Below are 22,428 nucleotides of genomic sequence, written 5' to 3'. Positions count from 1 at the left end.
GACTGAATGGGAGCTTCCATCCAGGAATTAAATTCAGTTTCGAATCTCTAGTTTTCACGTCTGCGCTTTTCCATACGAGACTCAAAAGTCGTCGCGTACTCGCATCCATCGAGTTGTCAGATTCAGATCAGTTCTTGCTTTAGATTAGATTAATCAGACGTCATGCCATGCTTTCACATGTTTTTTCTTTATTTATCTCTCTCTCTCTCTCTGTTCATTTTTTTTTTTGAGATTACTCTCTCTGTTCATGTGCAGCGTTTAACTTTGGTTCGACGGACGAGGATATCCACCACGGGCCAACGGCCCACATAGGATTTGATCACCGGTGTGAAACTTACCGTCGATTTCCTTTATCCACCACAGGCCGACGGCCCGCAAAGGAAACTGGGCTTGAGGAGGTGGCAGTTGGGGCCCAACGGCAGTTGGAGCTGGGGCGGAAGGCGCGCCAACCAAGCAAACCCTATCCCCTGTTCGCCTCCTCCCTCCAAAACACCAACGGAATCGGATTCCCCATGGCAGCATCCACCACCTCCCATGGCGCCGCCGCTCGCCGTAGTTGGCCCGGCCGTAGCCGCACCGAGCTTCCGCACCGCCCTCCCCTCCCGCCTACGGCCGCAGAAGCTCCCCTCTTGGCGCCGGGCTGCCCTCCCCAAGGACGAGGTCTCGCACGACCCCCCCAAACCCGCGCACTGATGCGAGCCGATCATGTTACCATGCCGCATTTGTGATCGGCAGTTTGATTTAACTGCGTGTTGATGTATAGGATTACTACTTGATCGATGCGGAGGAGTCCATTGGGGACGGCTTCTCCTTCAGTGGAGGTTAGGCCTTGTGAATTCTGGGCTTTTGTCAAGCGGGCTCGATTCGGGCTGCTTAATATTGTTTAGGTTTCCTTTTCGTTAATGCGTTATTGGTGCAGGGAAGTACGGGGAAGGACCAAGTAAGTCGGACGAGTGGTTTACTCAGGGGAAAATGGTATGCTGCTACTCTGTTTTCCTGGCTGTTTAGTAATTGGCGAATGGTTCCATCTGACATTCTGACATCGAATTTCGCATTCGGAAGCTGAGAAATGGACACATGTTGGCGCCTTTGGCTTTGAAATGTAGTCTAATTCCATGAATATCTGGTTTTATCGAGTGCCTGCAGGGCGCGTTTTGATGTTCCATTTTTTGTGTGCGCACGTGCGCGCATGCTGGTGTGGTGCAATTAGTTGCGGATGCATTAGGTGCAGTAGAGACCTTCAATTTTGATCTAATGGCGTTGAATTGCAATGCAGGTAAATGCTTACCCTGTATATGGGGACAAGGGGAAGGCAAAGGACCCCTTCTTTGGCCTGACGATGGGATCAGGATCTCAACCTTCAGATGACGTTTTCAGGTGAATTGAGCTATATTGGTTAGCAGGGTGTCAGGTACAAAATGTGTATTGCATTCAATCTTGTACTTTTATGCCGTGTGTCTACTTTCTTGAGAAGTATGTTGATACATTACAGAAAACAGCTGTCGTTTGTGTTTTCACTGTGATGCAGATGGTTCTGTGTGGAGGCTGGGAGCTCTTCTAATCCTAAAGTGCTTTTAATTCATGGCCTGCCATCTCAGGTGGGGTTTTATCTGCTTATTGCTTGTTCCTTGCATGACTAACAAACTGGTTGATCGAAAGTATGAGATATGTCTTTACCTCAGTTTCATGTGCCCTATTGAAGATTGGCTAATGTCAGTACAAACAAAATGATGAGTCAATAATAATTAAATTAGCATCGTTAAGTTCTTCAAAACCTGCAGTTGCTTTATGAAACTGTAGAGATCTCTTATACTGAAATTGACTGAACTGATCTATATAATTTCATGACTTGACGATTATTGCTACTACACTTGGTTACAGGCATACTCTTATCGCAATGTGCTGCCTTTACTATCAGACAAATATCATGCCATTGCTTTTGATTGGCTCGGTGAGTTACACATCTCTTGCTGTTTGATTAATGCAAAAGGTTCTGACTTGGCAGGGAAAAGAACCCATACATATATTAATGTTGCCGTTGGCACAAATATTTTGGAGTATTGATAGTTATGCCTGATGAGTATATATATACCCACACAGAGTTGTCGCTTGTACCAAATATCCTCTTTTGGCACCAAAACTCAAAAACAAGCCAACATTTGGTTATAATTTGCCACCTGCAAATTCTACCTCCTGTAAAATCACGCAGCAGCATTATAACCATTTTGTTTAATCTTGCTACTCTGTTCCCAGCTATTGGGATTGGGGGGCAGAATGATTTGGCTATCTAATTTGAATGCGAAGAAGTTTATGTCTGCAGGATTTGGATTTTCTGATAAGCCTCAACCGAAATATGGTTTTGACTATACTCTTGATGGTAAAATGATCGAAACATACCTGATTATTCTGTTTACCCAAATATGCATAGTCAACAACATAATGATATCAACTCCTATTTTTCAGAGTATACTGCATCCTTGGAATCTCTAGTCAATGCTGTTGCTCCTGATAAGCTCTCTATTGTTGTCCAGGTTCTTCTCATTGTGACAGTGTTTATGTATGCATCTCTATGACATTTGTTGCATAAGAATGTAAATTCGCAGGGCTACTTTGCTCCAGTTGCAGTCAAATATGCTAGTGAACATCAAGACAAACTGAACCATCTTGTTCTAGTGAATCCACCGGTTAGTTCTTGCTACAGTCATAAATACAGTTCTTCCTTCACAAGCTTCATAGTCGTACGCTGATCATAAAATATTTGTATATTATAGATAACTGATAAACATGTGAGCCTTCCATCTCCCCTTGCTTCATTCAGCAACTTCTTGTTGGGCGAGATATTTTCTCAGGTTAGCAGACATCATGTCAACTGAGTTTAACCCTATGTGACTGATTTCGTTTTGCATTCAGATGTAATTCCTTTCCTTGAATTCTTTCAGGACCCTCTCAGAGCTAGTGATAAGGTATTGACTAGTTGTGGTCCATACATGATGAAGGAGGAAGATGCTATGGTGTATAGAAGGCCATACCTTGTCTCTGGTTCCTCTGGGTTTGCGCTGAACGCAATAAGCAAAGCTATGAAAAAGGACCTTAAGGTGGTTCCCATCTATCTCATTGTGTTTGCTTCATTGAATTTATATGTTCTAAATTGGATGTTTCTAACACAGGCATACGTTGAATCCATGAGAAGCATATTAGGAAGTGATTCGTGGAAAACAAAGACGACAGTATGCTGGGGCATGAGAGATCGTTGGCTCAGCTATGATGGGGTGGAAGAGTTTTTTGGGGGCCTAAACCAGAAGATTGTAGAGCTGCCAATGGTTTGTCATGAAAACTACTATTTTCATGTTTAATCATTTTCGTACTTGTTTGTGGCTGGGAGTGATGTGGTTTGTGTTGCATGCATAGGGATACATATGGTTGTGCATGAACGTCTGATGCAATTTCTGGATTCGTTTCTTACTTTTTCTTCATTTCATATTATATTAATTCATATTCTCCTGTGCAATGACTTGTGCAGGCAGGACACCATGCGCAGGAGGACCGTGGTGAAGAGTTAGGCAATATAATTAAAAGTATATTGAGGTAATCTGTTTCTTGCTTTCCTCCTCTGGTATGTTTTCAAATGTGCAAACTTAGGTTGTCTCTTAATACAGTTAGGCAATAATGAATTTATATCCATGCCATTTTTTTATTACTGTCAACTTTTCCTGCTTAGACCAGCTCAGTGATAACAAACTCGAAATCAAATCTGCATGCTACACATTCATTTTAATAACAGAATGAATAAGCATTCTTCTTACATGTTAAAACATATTTGATATTACTCAATAACTCCCTTTGCAGTTTTGTGCAATGAGGAATGAAAGCAGGAGACATTTCTTAGCACTTGTTGTCAGTATGCATGTTTGGGCAGCTTCAAGGGAAGAACGTGTTTCATCATTAGGCTTAAGGCTGTGCACCCTTGTCTATCTAATTAACTCTAAAACAATATAAAATCCAACTAGCAACGGCAAGGAGACAAGCATCCCAAAAATAACCCTGCAAAATTGAGCAACAATACGGTTAAGACTGAGAAATTGCAGGAGCAAGCCTTCGACTACTACCAACCTGTAGCCAGATCAAAATACTTACGCGGTACTGAGAACATCAGCATGCAACCCATATTCTTTTGCGAATATAAATGATGTGATGGATTGAGGTAGTGCAGCCTGCAGAAAGTTTGTACAAATGTTAGCCTATGCATAAGTTCCATACTTCAGGCGGAAACAAAATCTCAAAGAGATCAATATCGTACACATACACTCGCATTACTCACTAGATATGAATTGAAAACACACTTGGGCTCCAAATCCACTCTCAAAAATAAATTGGGTTTGACATACGGAAGATAATGTTTATATTTGAACATACGGAAGCTCCTATCTCTCCAAAGCAAAACTGATACCATTTTACATTATTTTATCATATTATATATATGGCTGGTAGTGTCTAAAATCTAAATGGGGCATCAGTCAATACAGCAAACAGAAAAAATTATTCTCTTCTGTTATTTGACGGCGCTCCACATAAAAAAAAAACTTTCCTTCCCCACAAGAAAGGAAACCAAATTTTTTATCAAGTTGAGGTTAGTTCATCTCCAGTGAGATGCGCATTAGCATACATGATGAATAGGTCTGCCCTGGTGCATTTTACAAGTGGATGCTCCACAAGAGCAACTACTGGGTTTTAAAACCTTCAGCAGAATTATGTCGTCGGACTTTATATATATTTCTATTAATATATTGGACCCGGTGTTTAATTAATATAGTTTGATCCATCATTGCATCTGATGAATGGTTGGTGATGACTTCCCGAGTTGATGCTTTTGACATGGCATTTTGCTTAGCAGATGACCACGAATCGTGTGGGGACACTCTAGAACATGCCAAAAACAGATGCGCAAGGTATAATGATCATGTTGCACTTTCTTGAACAAAATTCTGTTTGCTCTGAGTACGTTTTTTTAAATTCGAGACGGATTTCAATGATGTTTGCTCTTATTTTTGGCAGGAGTCAAAGTGTGGTGAAGCAATACGGATATGCACTTCTGTTGTGAAAAGTGAGGCTGCACCGACCCATTGAAGGCCAACCCACTCTCTGGCTGGATAAGTTTATCAAGAAAAACACTACCCTAAAATGATGTTCTACATCTCTGGACAACAACAGCGATACCGGTCTTGCGTTCCATGTTCTTGGAATAGGATTCATGCACGGTTTAGTGTTTAATGTTATGTTTCTGCATCATATGAATTTATGAATGCTCTGAATCAAGAACAGGATATCCAATATGATTGTATACTAAAACGATAATGATATTAATATTCTGTTTGGAATGTGCACTTGCATAAACATCGGGACTAATTAACTACTCTGTTATTGCGCCGTTGGGCACGCTTAGTTTATTAAGCAACATATATGTTTCGATGTTTGTGGCTGTGCAAGCAGCATTGGTCTTAAAGCACAATTGGGTAAGGTTAGTGGTGCTGTGCTGTCCTGGTGCTGACAAGCTAATCTCGAACCTCATTGTGGTGAGTTTGTGGTTTTCACATCAGATCCTCCATTTGTTCAGGTATCTTTCTTTTGTCTGACATTGCCAACCATATGCATAAGGTGACCTTTATTCCTGACCCGTCTACACAAAACGGTCGGGCGGCTTGTGCGATAATATTTTTCTGTGGATGCAATCTAATGTCGGTGAAATGCAATCATGATGGGATGACCTTCGGAAATGTTTTTTTTCCCAGAGTTAGACTACTATATCCAAAAGGGAAGTAATAACTAGGAAGGTCAGGATCTGTCCATGCATGCACCTATCAGTCAAGGGACGTTTTGTCAAAAGTAAAGTTGCGAGACTTCGGTCTAAAGTGTTGTTAAAAGTTACAGCTAAGATAACACGCCTACAGAAGGTAGGTAGATTGACATCATCATAACATCAACTCTACGTAGCAACCACCACCAGAAACTGCATCCTCCGATCCTGAGGTTAATTACTAGCTAATAAACCATCATATATATATTTTCTCCCCAATCCATAAGCTAATTTCTTATTCTGCTTTCACAAATCCATAGAAATTTCGTAGGAAATTCCAATGCGAACCACTATTTTAATAGCTATTTCGAATTTCAATGCTAAATTGCTAATCCAAAAAGGCGGCTAATAACAAACTTGTTAGGGCATAGCAGTAAAGTAAGTGGCGAGGCAGCCGGTACCTGTATGATGGCGACGCGGAGGACGTCGCCGCGTAGGCCGACGGCGATGGAGCCGATGGCCATGGCGGCCGGGCCGAGCGCAAACTTGAGCACGAGGCCCAGCGCCGCAAAGCACGGCCCGCACGCCAGCACCTTCTCCTGCTGCGCCATGAACAACCCTGCGTGCCATGCAACAACAGAAAATGACATGCACGCCGTCAGAAAGTTATCCGTCGCAAATCACTGTAGTACATGGCTGGGGCTTTATTATAGTTATTATATGACTTCTAAGCGAACACTTTTTTTTTCATGCCGCAAATCTGATCGCTTTTCACTTTTTTTTTTAGTTACGTTACAGCACACTCATGCGGCAGAGAGAATTTATGCCCTTGCCTCGGTTCCTAATCCTGCTCCTTTTTATTCCTTGTATTATTTTGGTGATTATCGAATAGAATATGTATTAATGGCTCAAGTATTAGATACGAGAATTAATCGGAAGTGGGAATAACGAGTCATTCGAGAAAAGATCGATTTATCTAGTGTACATGTATGGTTGAGATTAAGCATTATGTGCTAGTATCTTTATTTGCTGCCTGAATAATTTCGAAAGGTCTATCAGTATTCATCCTATATTCGACAGTACTCTTATTTAATTTGTAGCATGTAATTAAGTTAATTTGGAAACACAATTTCGTTTTCGGAGCAGACAGGACATGCTGTTCATTCAGTACATCATGTAGTTTCAAACGATCGATCAATCTAGCGAAATTAAAGCGTATTATAAGCATAAAGTTTTTACAGCAGATAAATGTTTTGCACGTAGTCAGAGTCAGTGCACTACTCACCCATGCTGAACATGGCCATTCCTGTGCCCGACTTGGACATGATGAGCACCGAGCCTTCGAAGGCGCTGGGCAGCTCGATGTGCAGCCTGTTCCATTCAGAGACAGCAACAATATAATTTTCCATCGTCAGAGATACGTATACGAATTCAGATTCAGAAGACTGATTTATTCATATATGAATATATAAATAAACTCGGTGTAAGCTCACATCATGCATGCTATGCCATATATAACCGGAGGCAAGAATTAAAGAAACTGAAATTAGATGTGGAGTCTGCATTAGCTCGAGCATCAGAGCAGCATCACCATGCATCTAGCTGCTAGTGTCACCTCAGGTGTGCTACACGTCAGATAGATCACAATTCTGGCAGCTAGCTAGCTACCTACCCTGGCTACCACACATTTCGCACTAGCCAAAGCCGGCCGGCCGGCAAACCGAACAATCCCTAGCAACAAGCCATCGAATCACGCTTGCAATTTGCACATCGTATCAGGAGTGCACACAGCATGCATGGACACGAGCACGACGTACCTGTTGGCGACGCAGGCCCAGGTGATGCCGACGAAGCTGGCGTACGTGTTGGGGTTGCGCGACAGCTTGTGCGCCACCACCTTGACGAGCGCCCAGAGCGACGGCTTGCCGCCGATGGCGACGGGCACGGCGCCATCGGCGGCGGCCGTGGCGGCGGCAGCGGCGGCCTCGACGTCCTTGATGGCCGCCGGGGAGTCGTCGGCAGCGACGTACATGCCGATGGCGGCCTTCCTGACCTCGAGCACGAAGAGCAGGAGCGTGAGCCAGACGATGGCCTGGAAGACGGAGAGCTGGACGACGAGCTGCTGCGCCCACTCGCCGTACATGGCCCGGGCCATGGGCACGCCGACGACCAGCGAGTTGGTGAGCGTGGAGAGGGAGAAGCTGGTGATGGACCAGCCGACGGCGCAGCCGGCGCCCTTGGCGGCGGCGAACCTGGCCCAGCAGGCGATGACGGCGACGATGACAGCCTTGGAGATGACGTCGGCGGCGACGGCGCGGTAGTTGACCTGGAACGGGTCCGTGTGCAGCGTGAACTCGAAGGTGAAGAAGGGCAGCGCGAAGAAGGCCACCAGGCGGTTCACGGCGTCGCACTGCTCCCGCGTGAAGATGCGCCACCACCGCACGGACCCGTACCCCAGGAACAGTGCGAAGTAGAGCGGCACCGTCGCCGCCACCACCTTGTACACGTCGGCCCACCCGATCATCTCGCTGGTTGCTTGCTTGTTTCTTTCTCTCCCTCGATCGAGCTTTCAGCGCTACTGGGAGAGATAGATGAACTCGCAGAGATCCGGTCGGCAGCAAGCTAATAAGCAAAGCTGCGTAGTAGCTAGCTAGCTACTCGATCGATCGTGCAGGAACAGTGCGAAGGGATGTCCAGTGTGAGAGGCAGGGGTGGCGAGTTTTATAGAGCGCGAGAGCTCTAGCTAGAAGGAAGCCGAGGACGTCAGGTGCATGCAGCTAGCGTCAGCAACAAAGGACTCTTGATCGAGCTAGGGGGTGTATGGTCGGTGGATCGTGGCCGTTGAAATTAAACGAGAGCAGGGAATCATTATCAGCGATAAGCACGAAAGCGATGTGGAATCATTATCACGTGATGGTAGCTAGAGTTCTATCTAGAGAGTCTCAGCTCGCTTTGATTCTGAATTTCTGATGGCATGGCGACATATATGGCATTGGCATGCCATGCCTGTCGATGGAGAGCACGTTAATGGGAGGTTGAAGGGAGAAAAGAGCGTCAGGGAGGGAGGCTGGAGTGGCCATACGTGCACGCGCAAATCCAGGAGAGCGCGTGACACTGGCCGAAAGCCGAGTCCGTGCAAGTGTGGTCTCGCTAGCTTTCGGTCTCATGCTCTGATGATGATCAGAGTGGCGCGAGTGGCGACCGTCCTCAGATCACATTGTTGTGATCTTGTGCATGCTTTCCTACTGAAAACACCCTTTAGCAAGTTCTCAAGCATAACATTGCTGCGATTTTCATTATCCTACTGAAAAAGAACTCAGCACCTCGCTTCCTAATGATCGAATCCATTCTCTGAATCTCTGACGGGTGGTCGGTCGGTATTGCTGCAAAAGCGCCCTACGAGTAGGATCTCTCCTGCAGGTGGACAAAGTAAGCAAACCCTAGCTACAATTCTCACGAGCACATATTCGCTCGCTCGCGCGTACTGGAGCTAGCAGCTGAGACAAAAAGAGACGTAATCCTCCTGTGGAGGGTTCACCGATGGACCGGAGCATATATTGGCGCAAAGGAACTAGAGAATACTGTACAGTGGTCAGTGTGGTTATTCTCTTACCCCTTGCCTGTTGTCCAAATTATTTTTTTTCATTGTTGGTGCCTCGATCATGCCTGTATTTTTTTTTGTGGGACAAAAAGTGAATGGCATTGATGTCACTTGGTATTAGCTTTCAAGAGTGTCCTGGAATATATACCAAGGATATGTTATGAAAGTACTTTATTTCATAACATGCATATTAATCTATAAGTTTTTAGCATCATTATTTTCATACAAGAAGTTGGGATCAACGTTGCACGCACTCTGAAGACCATTATTAATTGTCGAATGCTCAAAATGTTGACTACGAATGTCTTTTTGATATTTATATTGGTAGCATAGAAATAAAAGTAGTGATCTGGAGATCATCAGTTGCACAAAACAATATCCGCTGAGCAAGAGTCATGTTTTCAAAAGCATCCCAGCACCAAACAAAAGTGACCGTTCTATTCAGACGAACACTAAAGTTACTCGATTAGTACTAGAACATAAGTTAGCATGTGACGAACTTAAAATCGTCATGCATTGAGAACACAGATTACAGCAAAACACAAGAGGATTAGCATATGAAGGCACACGTAAATATCCGACCTAATTCAGAAACCAACGTAATAATATTCTCCGTTTTCTTTACGAAATAGGAATTCTTCAGCAAATGAAGTAAAGGACAAAGCAAGGTAGCGATGTCCACAATATATATGTATATATTCCGATCCGGGTCCTGTTATCCGAGAGGATTAGGGAATTAATCCCCAAATGCATGCATGCATGCATGCATGCTGATGCTGCTGCTTTATTTGATCGATGCATGGAACCAATTGCTGACGCCCGTACGCCACACGATGGACAAGTTGAAACATCTGGTCACGGCGCAGGAGAGAAGTTCCCAATCCGTCTCAACGCATGTCCCATCGATAGATCATCTGCTACCTTCATCCGCATCATCCAATGCTGCAGTCGCAAATGCCCCCGGCAACTTGCGATGGGCGAATGGCTTCCTCCTCTTCGGTGGCAGAGGGAATTTCGCCTCCAGCGCCGGATCATGCCCCCCCTGCATGCTGTGTGTCAGCATTCGGCACGAACAAGAGGCTCACTCTGTGACGGCCTTGCTGCAAAATGGAGATGGCATCTCCCCTCCCATTTGCTTCCGTGAGCATGATCGCGCAAAGGAATTGTTCCTCTTGTTCCGTTCTTCAGGTGGGGCCGAATAGTAGGCTTTTGTTGGAGCCCTTCTGTCATGGCTGCCAGTGAAGACTTTGTCAAGCACATTCGGTCATTCAGATTATTAGCAGACTGGAAGGTCCATGAAATGCAAATTCAGGATGATCGCATTTAACTGAATTCTTAATATACCAACATTTTGAAGCTTTACCGAAAAGAATACGAATTTCACATTTCTTAGCAAATACTCGCAGCCGTTGGTTTGGAACAAATGCATCGATCACTCATGGGCTGAAAACAGAATGTAAACGAGTGGCAAGCAAGCAGAGCTCAGTTGCTGCAGCCTGCAAATGGCAAGGTTGAGTGGTCAGAAGCAGTTTTGTCCTAGCTCTGCTCCATCTCCACTTGTACAGTGTATATATGGCTGCTGTACGAAGGCAAGCGAATATCAACTGTTGAGAGAGCATATTATCTTGGTACAGGATTTCGTATATTTCAGTCTGTATCCTGCATAACCAAATGAGCGAAAGAGAGGTGCATATTAATTTCTGTATGTCTAAAAATTATCGGATATTCTCTTCTCCAGAGACCAGAGTCTTGTCGGTCTGGTTCTTCGGAAAAAAAAGCGTCCTGTCGAATGTCGATCTCTGATGTGCACTAACAGCGGTGTCAATTTAGCCACATCTATCGATGCAACAGGACTGCAACGGCCAACTTATGCAGATAATACCACTGGATGAACTGATTGCTGAATCAGTTGCTGCTTATCTGCAGACAGAAAGATAGTTACATCACATAGTAGGAGCTCATTGCTTGCCAGAATCCATGTTTGGGTGTCAGACGATGAGAAGCAACATAACTTCATAGCTCACAAAATTTCAACAGATCTGAACAAGAAATAACATATTGAAACACACCCCGACAACAGCATGTTTGCTCCATGTCCATGTCCAGTTCATGCGGCCATAGGTTGTACATTAAAGCAGAAAACAAAGCTAGAACACAGACCAACGTTCTCCTACCCTCTACGAGACGTCACAAACCAGCAGATGCTCCCAGACCATTTGGTCAACCTCAAGAACTATGCTGCGCGGCAAACCAGAGGATATCTTCGCTTGCGTCTCAGGATGCATACACTGGAACTCATCCAGTCGCAATGGTGTTCCCCGCTTACAGTTGGACTTCCCTGCCATATACCCAGCTGAAAGGCATTGTGCCAGCTTTCTTGGCTCTGCTCTGGGCCCTCTCGTCCAACTTCCTGATCCTTGAGGCAAGGGTGCAAAGGTAGTCCTGGGCCTTGTTCCCCTCACCAGACAGACCAGTCAGGTCTGCCACCTTCCACCTGTTGACAAGGAACTCAAGGATGTCGGCGTAGTCCCTGGCGGTGTACACGCCAAGCCTCTGCGCGACCATGGAGAAGTGATCAAACAGCTTCTCGTCCTGGCCGTCAAACATCAGGTGAGCAGGCATGGAAATCTTCTTCTTCATCATGTCAGCCAAAGCAACGACGGTGCCGTCAGGGTCGATCTCAAACAGCTTCTCAACAATCTTGGTGTATGCAGTTTCATGCCGCTTCTCATCTGAAGCAATGATGCCACAGATCTGTGCGAGCTTCAGGTCACCATAGTCCTTGGCGTGGCGAGCAGTGTTCCCGTGTGAGATGAAGGTCGCACGCTCTTGGAAGGAGGTGTAGATGAAGCCAAGGTAAGGGTTGTTCTCAGTCCTTGGATCCTGAAAAGGGCACAGTAAAGAAAGTATATATTAGTTATTTATAATCAGTAGCCAAGACAGACAAATTTCCGAAGTGTGAGAAAGAGAATTAACTAATGACACAGCTGAAAATTGAACCACAACTTGAAAATTTCACAACAAAGGTCACAAATATGGTGCATAGTAAATAACCATCAAAAGAATTTCATGAAAGAATCGAACTCTCAACACTAACCAAAATAAACACTTCGGAAGCATGAACAGCTGAATGAACACGTCAAGGTAAGAAACGTTAAATAGGTAAGAAGAATTGGAAAAAGGAAGAAGAATATGTTACCATTCCAGAGCCAATAAGATACTGAATTGTCTTCTCAATTTGCCTCATATCCACCCTCCCAGTGAGGTACAGATATTTGTTTAGGAGGTCACCATGCCGGTTCTCCTCAGCAGTCCATGCTCTTGTCCAAACTGCCCAGGCAGTGGGGCTTGCACCTGTCTCATCCCTGACACCATCGAGTGTGTTAAGCATAGTCTGGTATGTTGGAAGAGCCTCCTCAGTAATCATGTCTCCGACCAAACAAACTAAGTAATCATCAGGGATTTCCTTGGCACGTTCTCTGAGCTCCTTAACTTCATCATGAAATCCTTCAGATGCTGGGTCAGGGAGGAAATCCTGTGGCTGCCAACACTTCTCGACTGGCTTAAGATGCGTCAAGAGGTTATCTCTAGCCCAGTCATCAAGAGACTTGAATATTTCAATCTTCTGAGGTGGCATTGAATGTGTAACCTGGACATGTACCTCCCTTGGAGGAGCAAATGGCTTCTTATCCTCAACCCTGGAACAGTTTGGGTGAAAAGGTATGATTAGTTATCAGTTACATGGTGGCTCCATCACTCGCTATTCACGTACTATACTATGAAACAAAATTAGACTTCACGATGTGGACGAAACTGGTAGCAAATCTGGAACAGGTAAGCTCGTGGTTGAAAATTTCAACCAGATTACATGCACAATTCAAGTCACTAATGAAATGACCACAAACCACATCTAAGCCCCAGCAGACCTGTAATGATGATCATCACTACTTGCCAGTTTGTTTCCATTGAGCATATTTATAAGCACTCAGATATGCAGACCATTTTGCTGGCTCATAGTATGCATAAGGTATGCATATGCTAATGTATTGTACTGCAGCATGATAAATAGAGGCACACACATGTTTCATATATCTGTGCCGACATATAAACAGGCATATTTGTTCTCCTTTGTATTGAATATAAAAGTACTATGTAAGCAAGTCTGGCCTTGAAATAATGATAATGGAATCCCGTGCACAGTACAAGTCATGACATCAAAACTGAAATCCAGTAGGAATTGAGCTGACACTCTTTGCATATGCAGGATTTTTCCAACATGTTGGAGGTTGGCATGACCGACAATAATCACAAGCTAACAAAAAACTAATGGACTTGTTTGGGGATTTCTTTAAGGTTTAAATATTCAATTACTTGTGCTATTCATATTTTGTCAAATGAAGTAGGATATGCATATGTAACAGGATCATACCAAGGCTTCTAGCCACCAGAGCTTACCAGGTATGCGTATAGATTGGGGTTGGTTAGTAGCTAATGTCATTGACCTTTTCCACACTACACGACCAGTCACATGCTGTGTCCCACACAAATTATGATGTGATCCCCACAAAGTACATATTAATGGAAGGATTACATTTCCATTATTAGTTCTTTATCAATGTTTTTGTCTCAGAATACTTCATCAGAACACTGTCACTGAGATTTATCAAAAAAAAAACACAAAAGTTCCGAAGTAGAAATGAGACAGGTGCAACTAGCCAACTATGGTTCTCTAAACTTCCATCCAAATCAATCACAAAAATCTACATGTGGCTCAAAGTAGGCTTGACTAAGCTAGAATTAGCAGGAAAACCTACTTAGATAAACTTCACACAGCAATACCTATGGTATCATGGTTTCTGAACCACCTCTTGGTAAATAAATAAATAAAGAAGTTAATAAATTTGTCCTAGAATAGAACCCTGGATGGGCTTCTATTTTCAAATTAATATGCCTATGATATAGCAGAAGCAGTTTGTTTTATCCAACGTTGGACTGTATTTATTGACTTCATAAACCCCGTCGGCCCAAGCAGATGAACAGCAAAGAGCTGTCATGAACCAGCAACCTAAGAGCTCAATGGTCCTGTGGGGGCAAGTCAAATAAAATTCCGCCAAACTACACCACCAATACAGAACTACCACATCGAACAACCTCGACAGCAAACATGCATCTTCACCTCTGATGCAACCTACACAAAACCATGATGAGACACCCCCATAGATATAGGCACTGAACCGCAAGCTTCTATAGCCAGTACAACCACTACATCAGCGCAGAGCAACTGTGCGAGGTGATATGGTACCAGGCCTCCAACAATTCTAGAATGCAACCATTAAGAGATACACCGAGAGGACGAACTGCCAGGGTCCCCGGTCAAGTTGAAGGTCCCAGGAAAATTTAATGCCGAGTAAACACGGCATCAAAAGAAATCTGAAAGGGACCAGCACAGCAGAAAGGGGCTCACTTCGCTTGAGGTCGACGCAAGGCAACCGAACGCTCAGGAGCCGGGACGGCGCCGGTCCCCCGCCCCGGCCACGCAGAGAAAACGACCTACCCATGCAGAATTTAATGGCGAGGCGGCGACCTTCGCGCCTGATCTGCCGAGACAGCGAGGGGCGTCGCCCATGTGAGGACGTCGCCGCCACCGAAACCGGGGGAGCTCGGCACAGGCAGGAGCGAATCTGACAAGCCTGACACGGGGCGCCGGCCCAGAACGACGAGAACGAAAAGGAGAGAAAAAAAATCGAATCTAATTGAACATTGCACGCGGAGGCGGCGGAAGACCTCGCGAGAGTGACGCGGTAACCCCGCCGGATTACGATTCCAGCACGAACGCGCCTGAATCGTTCGCGCTCAGTGGCGCAGGCACGTCGCCGCTAGACGGAGCGAGCGTCTCCTCCAATACGAGGAACCAATCTATCTATCTATCTATCAATCAATGGGAGGAACACGAACGAACTCAGAGAGGCGAGGGGGCCGCGAGCCAGGCCCCGGGAGGCTTACTTGGTGGAGACGGTGGATGGCGTGGAGGCGACGGCGAAGACCCTGACGCTGCCGGCGCGGCGGCGGCAGCGGCGGGTGGCGATGGGCGGGGAGAGGCAGAGCGTGACGTCGTTGAGGCGGAGCGCCATCCTGGAGGCCATTGGGGAGCCGCGCGGTCCGCCGCCCGCCGCCGCCAAGGAGCCGGGCGCTGCTGCTGCTGCTCGTGGCCGAGAGATTGGGATGTGGGTGGTGGTGGTGGTGGCGAGCGAGAGCGGAACAAACGGCGGTACGAGAGATGGGGTGCCCCGCGTGCGATCTCCACCTCAGGTTTGGCCGTTCGGGTTTTGCAGACGGCTTGGCCTGGATGCCACTCGGCACGGGCCCCATATTTATGTCTCTTTCTACCCCTGGAATGACCGACTCGCCCCTGCGATTTCACTCTCACCTTCTACTTTGCTGTTTGCTGCTGCTTGTCAGTTCTCCCTCTCATCACTAGTCAAGTTGTTCTTTCCTTTCAAAAAGGAAAAGTTGTTCTTTCTTTCACCGAAGAAGGCTGGGCTAAAACCTTCGTCTTACTTTGAGTGGGAATTAAGAAATGGAAGCACACGTCTCTGCTTCTTAAGAGACAAGCCATCGTGGCCGCCTTAGGAGTATCGAAATTCTCTAGATCCCCGTAGATATTCGATCCTCCCTTTGAAATTGCACATCCTTGATGGAACATGCATGTATAGCAACAAATTGATCTTTTGGATGGCACGGAGCGCTCTCCCAATAACACATGTCCACTCAAACACAATTATTCTTTAATATGCCAATTACTTTTTAGAAGAAAATTATAATTCTTTTTACACAAAAAAATGTTAGCTTTGGCGGTGGAACACCTTTATTTGGAACTAAGCCTGGCGACGGTGCGGTCATCTACTGTTTAGCTATTTATTCGGACCAAACAGCCATTTAAATAGGTTAAATGATCATTAAATAGGATAAATGGCTGATTAAATTGGACATAGCTAGTCACTGTGTAACGTGAATATGGGTTAAACGGCCGTATAGGCGAACAGTAATTTGCGATTGATTGTTCTTTAGTAACAAGCGATGCGAGTATCAACCGCGAGATGATTGATGATCTCATCATCGATCTAGAATCGGACGGGTTGAATCACATTTTCATGTTGATTTAGTGTCTATACTGAAAAGAAGCTTCAATTATAGACTATGATATTTTGGAATAGGCATCTCCCTAGAAAAACAGTGTGCGCAAGTGTAACTGAGCAATATGTGGCCGCTCTGCATATCTGCAGGAAAATCGCTGTCTCTAGAGCGAATAAAACGTTTGGAGAACGGAGAAAAACGTGTCAGCGAGGGTGGGTGGGATAATTATCTCCGGTCGAGTGCTAGACAAGATCGCCTTTGGACAAGATTTCCGAAAGGTAAGTGTGCTGCCTTGGTTTAACGAGGAGATCACTTCAGAAAGACCCCCGCTCGTGGGCAAAAGCCGCAGGTGGGCACCACCGGGATTCCCCTCGAGAATCCCTGCGAATCCTCACGGCCGGGCCAAACGTAGATTTTCACCAGCGCAGCAAGCCACCGTGCACCTTCCCACGGGCCACGGCGCGGCACGTCTCGCTTCGCCAGTTTCGCCTCAGTACAGTACCCGCGCTGACGCAGGGGAGCGTCGGGACGCGCGGTGGTGGCAGTAGGTGGCGGGCGGCGGGCAGTGCCACGCCAAAGGCACCGGACGTCGTCTCCCGTTCCGGGCCGCGCGGCAGTCGCGTCACGTCTCGGCACGGCCTCGCCGAGGTCACGGCACGCAGCCCCATGCCACGCGCTGGCCGATTGGCGGCGGCGGCGCGGCGCGGGTGCCAGCCAGCCAGCCACCGCGGACGGACACGAGGCGCCCCGGTGACAGGTGTGCGGTGGCTCCGCGCCGCGGGAAGTCCAGTGTCCAGCCACCGCCCGCCCGCTGCCCTTGCGTGGGCGCGGGACGTGCCTGGCGCGCGGTCGCCGCCCCCGCAGCAGCAAGAGGCCAAAATGGCGCGCCGCGGGGGCAGAAGCGTACGCCCTGGCCGGTAAAAACAAGCGCTTGTCTTCACGCGGGCCGCGGGCGGCGGCCACAGCCGGGGTCGGGTGCCGTCGATGAAACCGAGGCTGGCGGCGACGGATCGTAGAGATAGAGACTAGAGAGGCGGGAGGACAAGAGCACCCGGAGCGAATGATCCGGATCCCATCCACGCCGGCGCAGGCGCCCGGCCCCGAGATCGCGATGTGCCTGCGCGTGCGTGCGTGCATGTAGGACACGCTGCTCCGGCTCCGCCCGACAAGTGTAGGCTCTGCCCGTCTCCTCGCTTTGTCTCGGCTCGTCGGCGAAGGCACGGCTCGAGCGATGTGCCAACTCCGTGCATTGACTAGTGCTGTGCCTGCGCTGAACCGTACGCTGCCGCCTGCCGGTGACCGGTGACTTGGTGAGCCTGAACCTCTCTGTGAATTCCAACCTGCCTTTCGCAAATCAAGAAGAAATCTTCATTTGAGATGGATGGGCAAAAGTAGTAGGAGTGATTTCAATTGAACAAGCAGAAAGTACGACGGCAGGTGTCATGTCACAAATAGAAGGAGATTCAGAATTGCTTTGCTTGCGAACAAACGAAGGACAAGAACAAACCGACGGCCCAAGCTCTCGGACCGAGCCAGACAACATGAGAAGAACGGCCCAAAAGTCCTCGCATTTTTCCTTTTCAAATACGGCCAGCTGAGACTGAGAGCTGTATGTTATTCAGTCCTTTTCTCTTACCAGTACAATTTTTTCACTGCGTGTTCCTGTATTGATGGAAACGATAAACAGGCTAAGGTTTAACTGTGGAACTTTGCATTTTGTACACATCAGATTCAAAGTATGCACAGGAACTCAACTATACTCTATACACGGAAAGTGGAAGGTAGCATCCATACGTACATTTGGCAGCTGCAGTGGAGCATGCAAAACGGAGTGGACTCCCAGGCAAGTCCCAATCCTTATTTGAACCGTCCAATGAATGCAACAATATACCACCAAGTCTTGCGCTATGCAGACCAAGAATATCTAAAACTCTCCAGACGAACCAACAGATCAACCAAGCACAGTTTACAGTTCGTGCAAAGCGTGCACCCGGGGGCGACCACCAACGGATCAACCAAGTACAGTCTACTGTACAATACGGTGCAGTGCATCAAGCCATCAAGACGTTGTCGGGCTGGGGCAGGCGCCCCGGGTGGCGGCATTGAAGATCTCGGTGTAGCCCACCACGCCGACTAGAAGGCCATCCTCCTCCGACTCCACGTCCGTCACCCAGACGTGCGTGGCCCGGTGAGACAGCATCTGCGCCATGACCGCCGCGAGGGTGCTCGAGCTCTTGCAGGTCAGCGGCGTGCTCCTGCCCCGGTGGAACGAGCTTCGCATCCGCCATGCCGACATCTGATTCGCCTGGAAACCGATGCTCCTGCTGCTGAACTTCTTCACCCTGGGTGAGCGCCCGGGACTGATCTCTTCCACTGGTGATGATGGGCTGACAGGAGGCTCCGGGAGGACAGACATGGACATCGATCCATTCTCATCAGCGCCAATGACAAACTGCCCGGCTGACAGGTTTGCCAGCGCCCATGCTGCTGAAACATAGTCACATTTCCACAGTTTGTAAGTAGATATGTCTCCTAGTATCTTACGAGTTCCATCTGGCATCGTCTCCACTACAGCAACGGCGCATGGGTCCTGAGGGATCTTCTGAATTGCTTCCATGGCGGGCGCAGATGCTTCCACATAACTATAGTGTGGATTGATGGCTCCAAGGGAAGATATCTGAGTCAGTGGAATGGGCGCAAGAGCGCCAAGGCATCCAATTAGAAACCGGAGAACATCTTCCCTTGAGAGGCAGCAAAACTTGTCTGCAAAACCCATAGATGAGGACAGCTGTCTGCTGCTGCTGGCTGCGTTTGGAGAAGTCGAATCCACATTCTTCAGCCATTTACCATTATAAAGCACTGAAAACCTCTTGGTAATGCCTTTCCAGCTCCCACTCTTGCGAACAAGGAAGCGTTTCACTCCATGCCTCATGAGCTCCAGTGCATCAATCAGCCTTGGAAAACAAAAGAAACTTATTTGAGTAACAGGCAGTATGGACCATAATACATTTGAAAAGAATCTACTTATTGAAAAGTTAAAGAAAAAAAACTATGCAGGGAAATATGGCGTGAGTAGACTCTTTTCTAAAACAGAGAAAACATCACGGGAAATGCAGGTTCAGGTTGTGTAAACATTCAGAAGTTCTTTCCTTTTTTGCAATTGAGCTATTTGGTTACTTGTGAGAATATGAGCTGTTGCCCATTTCTGGGTATTTCCAAAAATCACTGACACGTGATTGGACTGCCTTGCATTTGCCATGCACTCATGGGTTCATGTATTTGAGTTACAGTATTTAATCATGTATCGGTTACAGCATGTACAGCCTTCCACACGATCGTTACCTTCCTGTTTCTGACATTACATTGTGAAATGGAATCATGTCCCCACTTTGTTCCTCTTTAGGCAAACAAAATCAGAAAGACAAGTTCTGTGCCACATGAAACCCCATCCGGTTTGTGTGAGTTTGGAAGAGCATGCCAAACAACTGGAGTTGTCACCATCACATTACAACATGAAAATGCTGTTTTGCGTTTCATGAAGAAAACTTACACAGCCCAGCAGATCATTGGGGTCTGTTATATACTGAAATTTATTCAGTTCCACCATTGCGCATTTGTAGCTGCTAACTAAATATCAGAGTTTTTTTTGTTTGTTTTCTGATATTGTACCATTCAGTTGCCAGTTTGTTCTGAAGATATAAGCTCAGAAGTGATAAATTCAAGCCATGTCATCTCAATTTACAAGTGCAAGAAGTAGGATGCATGTGAGCACAAATGGAACTGCCCTACCTATTTATAGTGTCTGAGTAAGATATTTTCGTGATGAACTAAATAATCTTTGTGGTGAACAAACACCTCTACATTACACTCATAGCTGATTGCCTTTCATTGATGACTTTGCTTTGCTTATCAAACGAAAGCTTGAGGAATCTGTGAAGGAAGGGCTATAACAAAAGAAATTATATTGCTACGTCTATTCCATACAAAAGTTCCATCCAACTCTTCTCATAAATTGTACTTGTAACAGAAATTGATGACTGTTTAAATGTTTGCTCTTTCAGGTTGTTCTTTATTACCATGACGACTGATCAAATCTACATGGCCATCAAGGCGCATATAGAAAACAAATCGAAGACCTGAAAGAGACCTCTACGTTCATATCGAATCTTAAGATCAAATCTAAAGCAAAATGGAAGTCATATTCAACTGTTTGTCTAAAAGATGCTGACTCAGCATTCTTTAATGCTGCCTCAAAATCAACATGATCCATAATGTGATGTGGACTACATTGAGAAATGCTGCAACATGACGTAACAGATTTTATGAACCCTCAAAATCCATGACAAAAAGAGGAAGGTAGGCAGCTTGGGTAGTCAGTTAGCATTTGCATTCTGCAAGAGCAACCAGGAATGGAACACCAATCGCAGGAGTAAATTAACTACAAACCCATGTGATCTCTAAAAAAAAATTGAGATGGACTCAGGAACAAACTTTTGCCCACATCTTCCTCGAAAGGTCAAACTACTACTACGATTTAGAAAAGACAAAGATGAACCATCAGATCAAATTTAAAAAGGCTAACGCAGAAGCAGTAAAAAACAGTGGTCCAGCAGAGCAGGAGCCGTAGTAAAAAAAACTAGAAGATAGATAGTCCATAGGACGTGTAATTGCTTCCCTGAGAGATGCCTATAGATAGATAGAACACATAAAGGCACTAGTTGAACATGATTCAGCGGCCAAAACATGGGAAGATTCAATTCTGCTCACGGATCAGTGAAAACACATGGAATCGCGCGCGTATTGATCGGTTCAATACTTACCGCGTATGATTAGATTCTAGATATCGGGCATAAGCATCCCAATGGTAACGAATCAGTCGAAGCACGCACTCGGAACCGAATTTTCTGGGTATAGGACTGCAGCTAGAAGAGATCGCGCCTTACAAACCGCGGATCAAGCAGAGACCTCACCTGGTACCCGGATCGATCTCCCTGAGCAGCCCGGAGTTGGGCTGCACGACCTCGCCGACGACCGCCCGCATGGCCCGGTCCCCGACCCCCGCGGCGGCCACGAACGCGGCGATGTCGAGCGCGGAGATCATCCCGATGAACCTGGCCCCGGACGGCGGGTCGTCGGGCGTGGCCCGCGGGCGCCAGACGGGCACGGCGCCCTCGGGGCTGGAGGCGATGGCGCGCGCGGCGTCGTCGAGCGTGTCGGTGTCGTGGAGCTCCGCGACCTCCGGCTTGCCGACGGTGAGGTCGCCGACGACGTGGTGGAAGAAGACGGCGGCCATATGGGGCGCGCGGGGGGTGCCGGGCGGGGCTATAAGAGCGAGTGGAGGAGGAGCAGGTGGAGCAGGAGGCTGGAGGGGCCGAGGCTGGGGCTGGGTCCACCTCCTGCAGCGGCGGCGAGGGAGAGGGAGGCGGGGCGGTCACCGGCGGCGCGGGTGCGGGGATCGCCGGCCATGTCGGTGGGAGGGAAAGCCCATTAAAAGCCGGGGGCAGGGGGGAATTGCGGGCGGCGGAGTCCGACGAGCGCTGCGCTCCGGTGAACGAACGATGGGAGGGGGCGATGCGAATGCGAGGGAGCGAGACGAGAGAAACACGGCCGAGCGCTTCGCGGAAGTGCGGTGTGGTGGGGGTGGCCGCGCAGGGGAAGAGGAGAAGCTGATGACAAAAGGGACAAAGGGTGTGTTGCCTGTGGGTGGGCAGCTTTAAGATTCGGGACGCTTGCAAATTCTTTTTTGTTCTTTTTTGGCGGTCCAGCGAGGAATGGAGTGGGTGCTGATTTGCTTAACAGCTTGATGATGATTGGTTAGAAGTTCACACGGCATGGTTCTGGAGCTTTCGCTCCTCTTGCTTCGTGAGGTTGGTGTACGTTTCTACCGGTGAATGTACCATTA

At 47.0% G+C, this 22,428-nt stretch overlaps 4 protein-coding genes across 4 annotated transcripts; 1 reads left to right on the top strand and 3 right to left on the bottom strand.

Annotated features, from left to right (window-relative positions):
• The first annotated feature begins 478 nt into the window (after positions 1-478).
• LOC112893513 (epoxide hydrolase 3) lies at positions 479-5,391 on the top strand. The gene is made up of 15 exons (XM_025960887.1): positions 479-660; positions 764-821; positions 920-975; positions 1,277-1,377; positions 1,529-1,598; positions 1,882-1,951; positions 2,321-2,377; positions 2,464-2,531; positions 2,604-2,684; positions 2,772-2,849; positions 2,940-3,095; positions 3,168-3,320; positions 3,521-3,585; positions 4,892-4,946; positions 5,053-5,391. The coding sequence occupies exons 1-14, from the start codon at positions 535-537 to the stop codon at positions 4,893-4,895; spliced, it is 1,143 nt and encodes a 380-aa protein (XP_025816672.1). The 5' UTR covers positions 479-534; the 3' UTR covers positions 4,896-4,946; positions 5,053-5,391.
• On the bottom strand, positions 3,737-8,502 carry LOC112893514 (probable auxin efflux carrier component 5a). The gene is made up of 5 exons (XM_025960888.1): positions 7,609-8,502; positions 7,077-7,162; positions 6,253-6,410; positions 4,135-4,211; positions 3,737-4,041 (listed from the first exon to the last, which is right to left on the bottom strand). Exons 1-5 carry the CDS (start codon positions 8,313-8,315, stop codon positions 3,969-3,971), a joined length of 1,101 nt encoding a protein of 366 aa, XP_025816673.1. The 5' UTR covers positions 8,316-8,502; the 3' UTR covers positions 3,737-3,968.
• A 2,886-nt stretch (positions 8,503-11,388) lies between these two features.
• Positions 11,389-15,710, bottom strand: LOC112895844 (stearoyl-[acyl-carrier-protein] 9-desaturase 2, chloroplastic). The gene is made up of 3 exons (XM_025963842.1): positions 15,396-15,710; positions 12,592-13,090; positions 11,389-12,275 (listed from the first exon to the last, which is right to left on the bottom strand). The coding sequence occupies exons 1-3, from the start codon at positions 15,533-15,535 to the stop codon at positions 11,715-11,717; spliced, it is 1,200 nt and encodes a 399-aa protein (XP_025819627.1). The 5' UTR covers positions 15,536-15,710; the 3' UTR covers positions 11,389-11,714.
• A 2,505-nt stretch (positions 15,711-18,215) lies between these two features.
• LOC112895842 (CBS domain-containing protein CBSX6) lies at positions 18,216-22,211 on the bottom strand. Its single transcript, XM_025963841.1, has 2 exons — positions 21,497-22,211; positions 18,216-19,480 (listed from the first exon to the last, which is right to left on the bottom strand). The coding sequence occupies exons 1-2, from the start codon at positions 21,817-21,819 to the stop codon at positions 18,586-18,588; spliced, it is 1,218 nt and encodes a 405-aa protein (XP_025819626.1). The 5' UTR covers positions 21,820-22,211; the 3' UTR covers positions 18,216-18,585.
• Positions 22,212-22,428: the final 217 nt, after the last annotated feature.

The sequence above is a fragment of the Panicum hallii genome, chromosome 5 (assembly GCF_002211085.1).
Source record: "Panicum hallii strain FIL2 chromosome 5, PHallii_v3.1, whole genome shotgun sequence".
Classification (NCBI taxonomy): domain Eukaryota; kingdom Viridiplantae; phylum Streptophyta; class Magnoliopsida; order Poales; family Poaceae; genus Panicum; species Panicum hallii.
Note: the sequence above shows the minus strand (reverse complement) of the source record. Positions and strands in the feature narration are given on the sequence as shown.

Excerpts from the sequence above, each read along its gene's own strand:
- LOC112893514 (XM_025960888.1), bottom strand. The coding sequence starts at position 8,315 with ATGATCGGGTGGGCCGACGTGTACAAGGTGGTGGCGGCGACGGTGCCG. Across the intron at positions 4,212-6,252 it reads TCCGCGTCGCCATCATACAG|GCTGCACTACCTCAATCCAT; the intron begins GTACCGGCTGCC and ends AACTTTCTGCAG. Across the intron at positions 4,042-4,134 it reads GCTGATGTTCTCAGTACCGC|GGTTATTTTTGGGATGCTTG; the intron begins GTAAGTATTTTG and ends TCAATTTTGCAG.
- LOC112895842 (XM_025963841.1), bottom strand. The coding sequence starts at position 21,819 with ATGGCCGCCGTCTTCTTCCACCACGTCGTCGGCGACCTCACCGTCGGC. Across the intron at positions 19,481-21,496 it reads GAGATCGATCCGGGTACCAG|GCTGATTGATGCACTGGAGC; the intron begins GTGAGGTCTCTG and ends TTGTTTTCCAAG.
- LOC112895844 (XM_025963842.1), bottom strand. The coding sequence starts at position 15,535 with ATGGCCTCCAGGATGGCGCTCCGCCTCAACGACGTCACGCTCTGCCTC. Across the intron at positions 13,091-15,395 it reads CCATCCACCGTCTCCACCAA|GGTTGAGGATAAGAAGCCAT; the intron begins GTAAGCCTCCCG and ends AAACTGTTCCAG. Across the intron at positions 12,276-12,591 it reads ATCTTATTGGCTCTGGAATG|GATCCAAGGACTGAGAACAA; the intron begins GTAACATATTCT and ends TGCCCTTTTCAG.
- LOC112893513 (XM_025960887.1), top strand. The coding sequence starts at position 535 with ATGGCGCCGCCGCTCGCCGTAGTTGGCCCGGCCGTAGCCGCACCGAGC. Across the intron at positions 1,952-2,320 it reads CATTGCTTTTGATTGGCTCG|GATTTGGATTTTCTGATAAG; the intron begins GTGAGTTACACA and ends TTATGTCTGCAG. Across the intron at positions 2,532-2,603 it reads AGCTCTCTATTGTTGTCCAG|GGCTACTTTGCTCCAGTTGC; the intron begins GTTCTTCTCATT and ends GTAAATTCGCAG.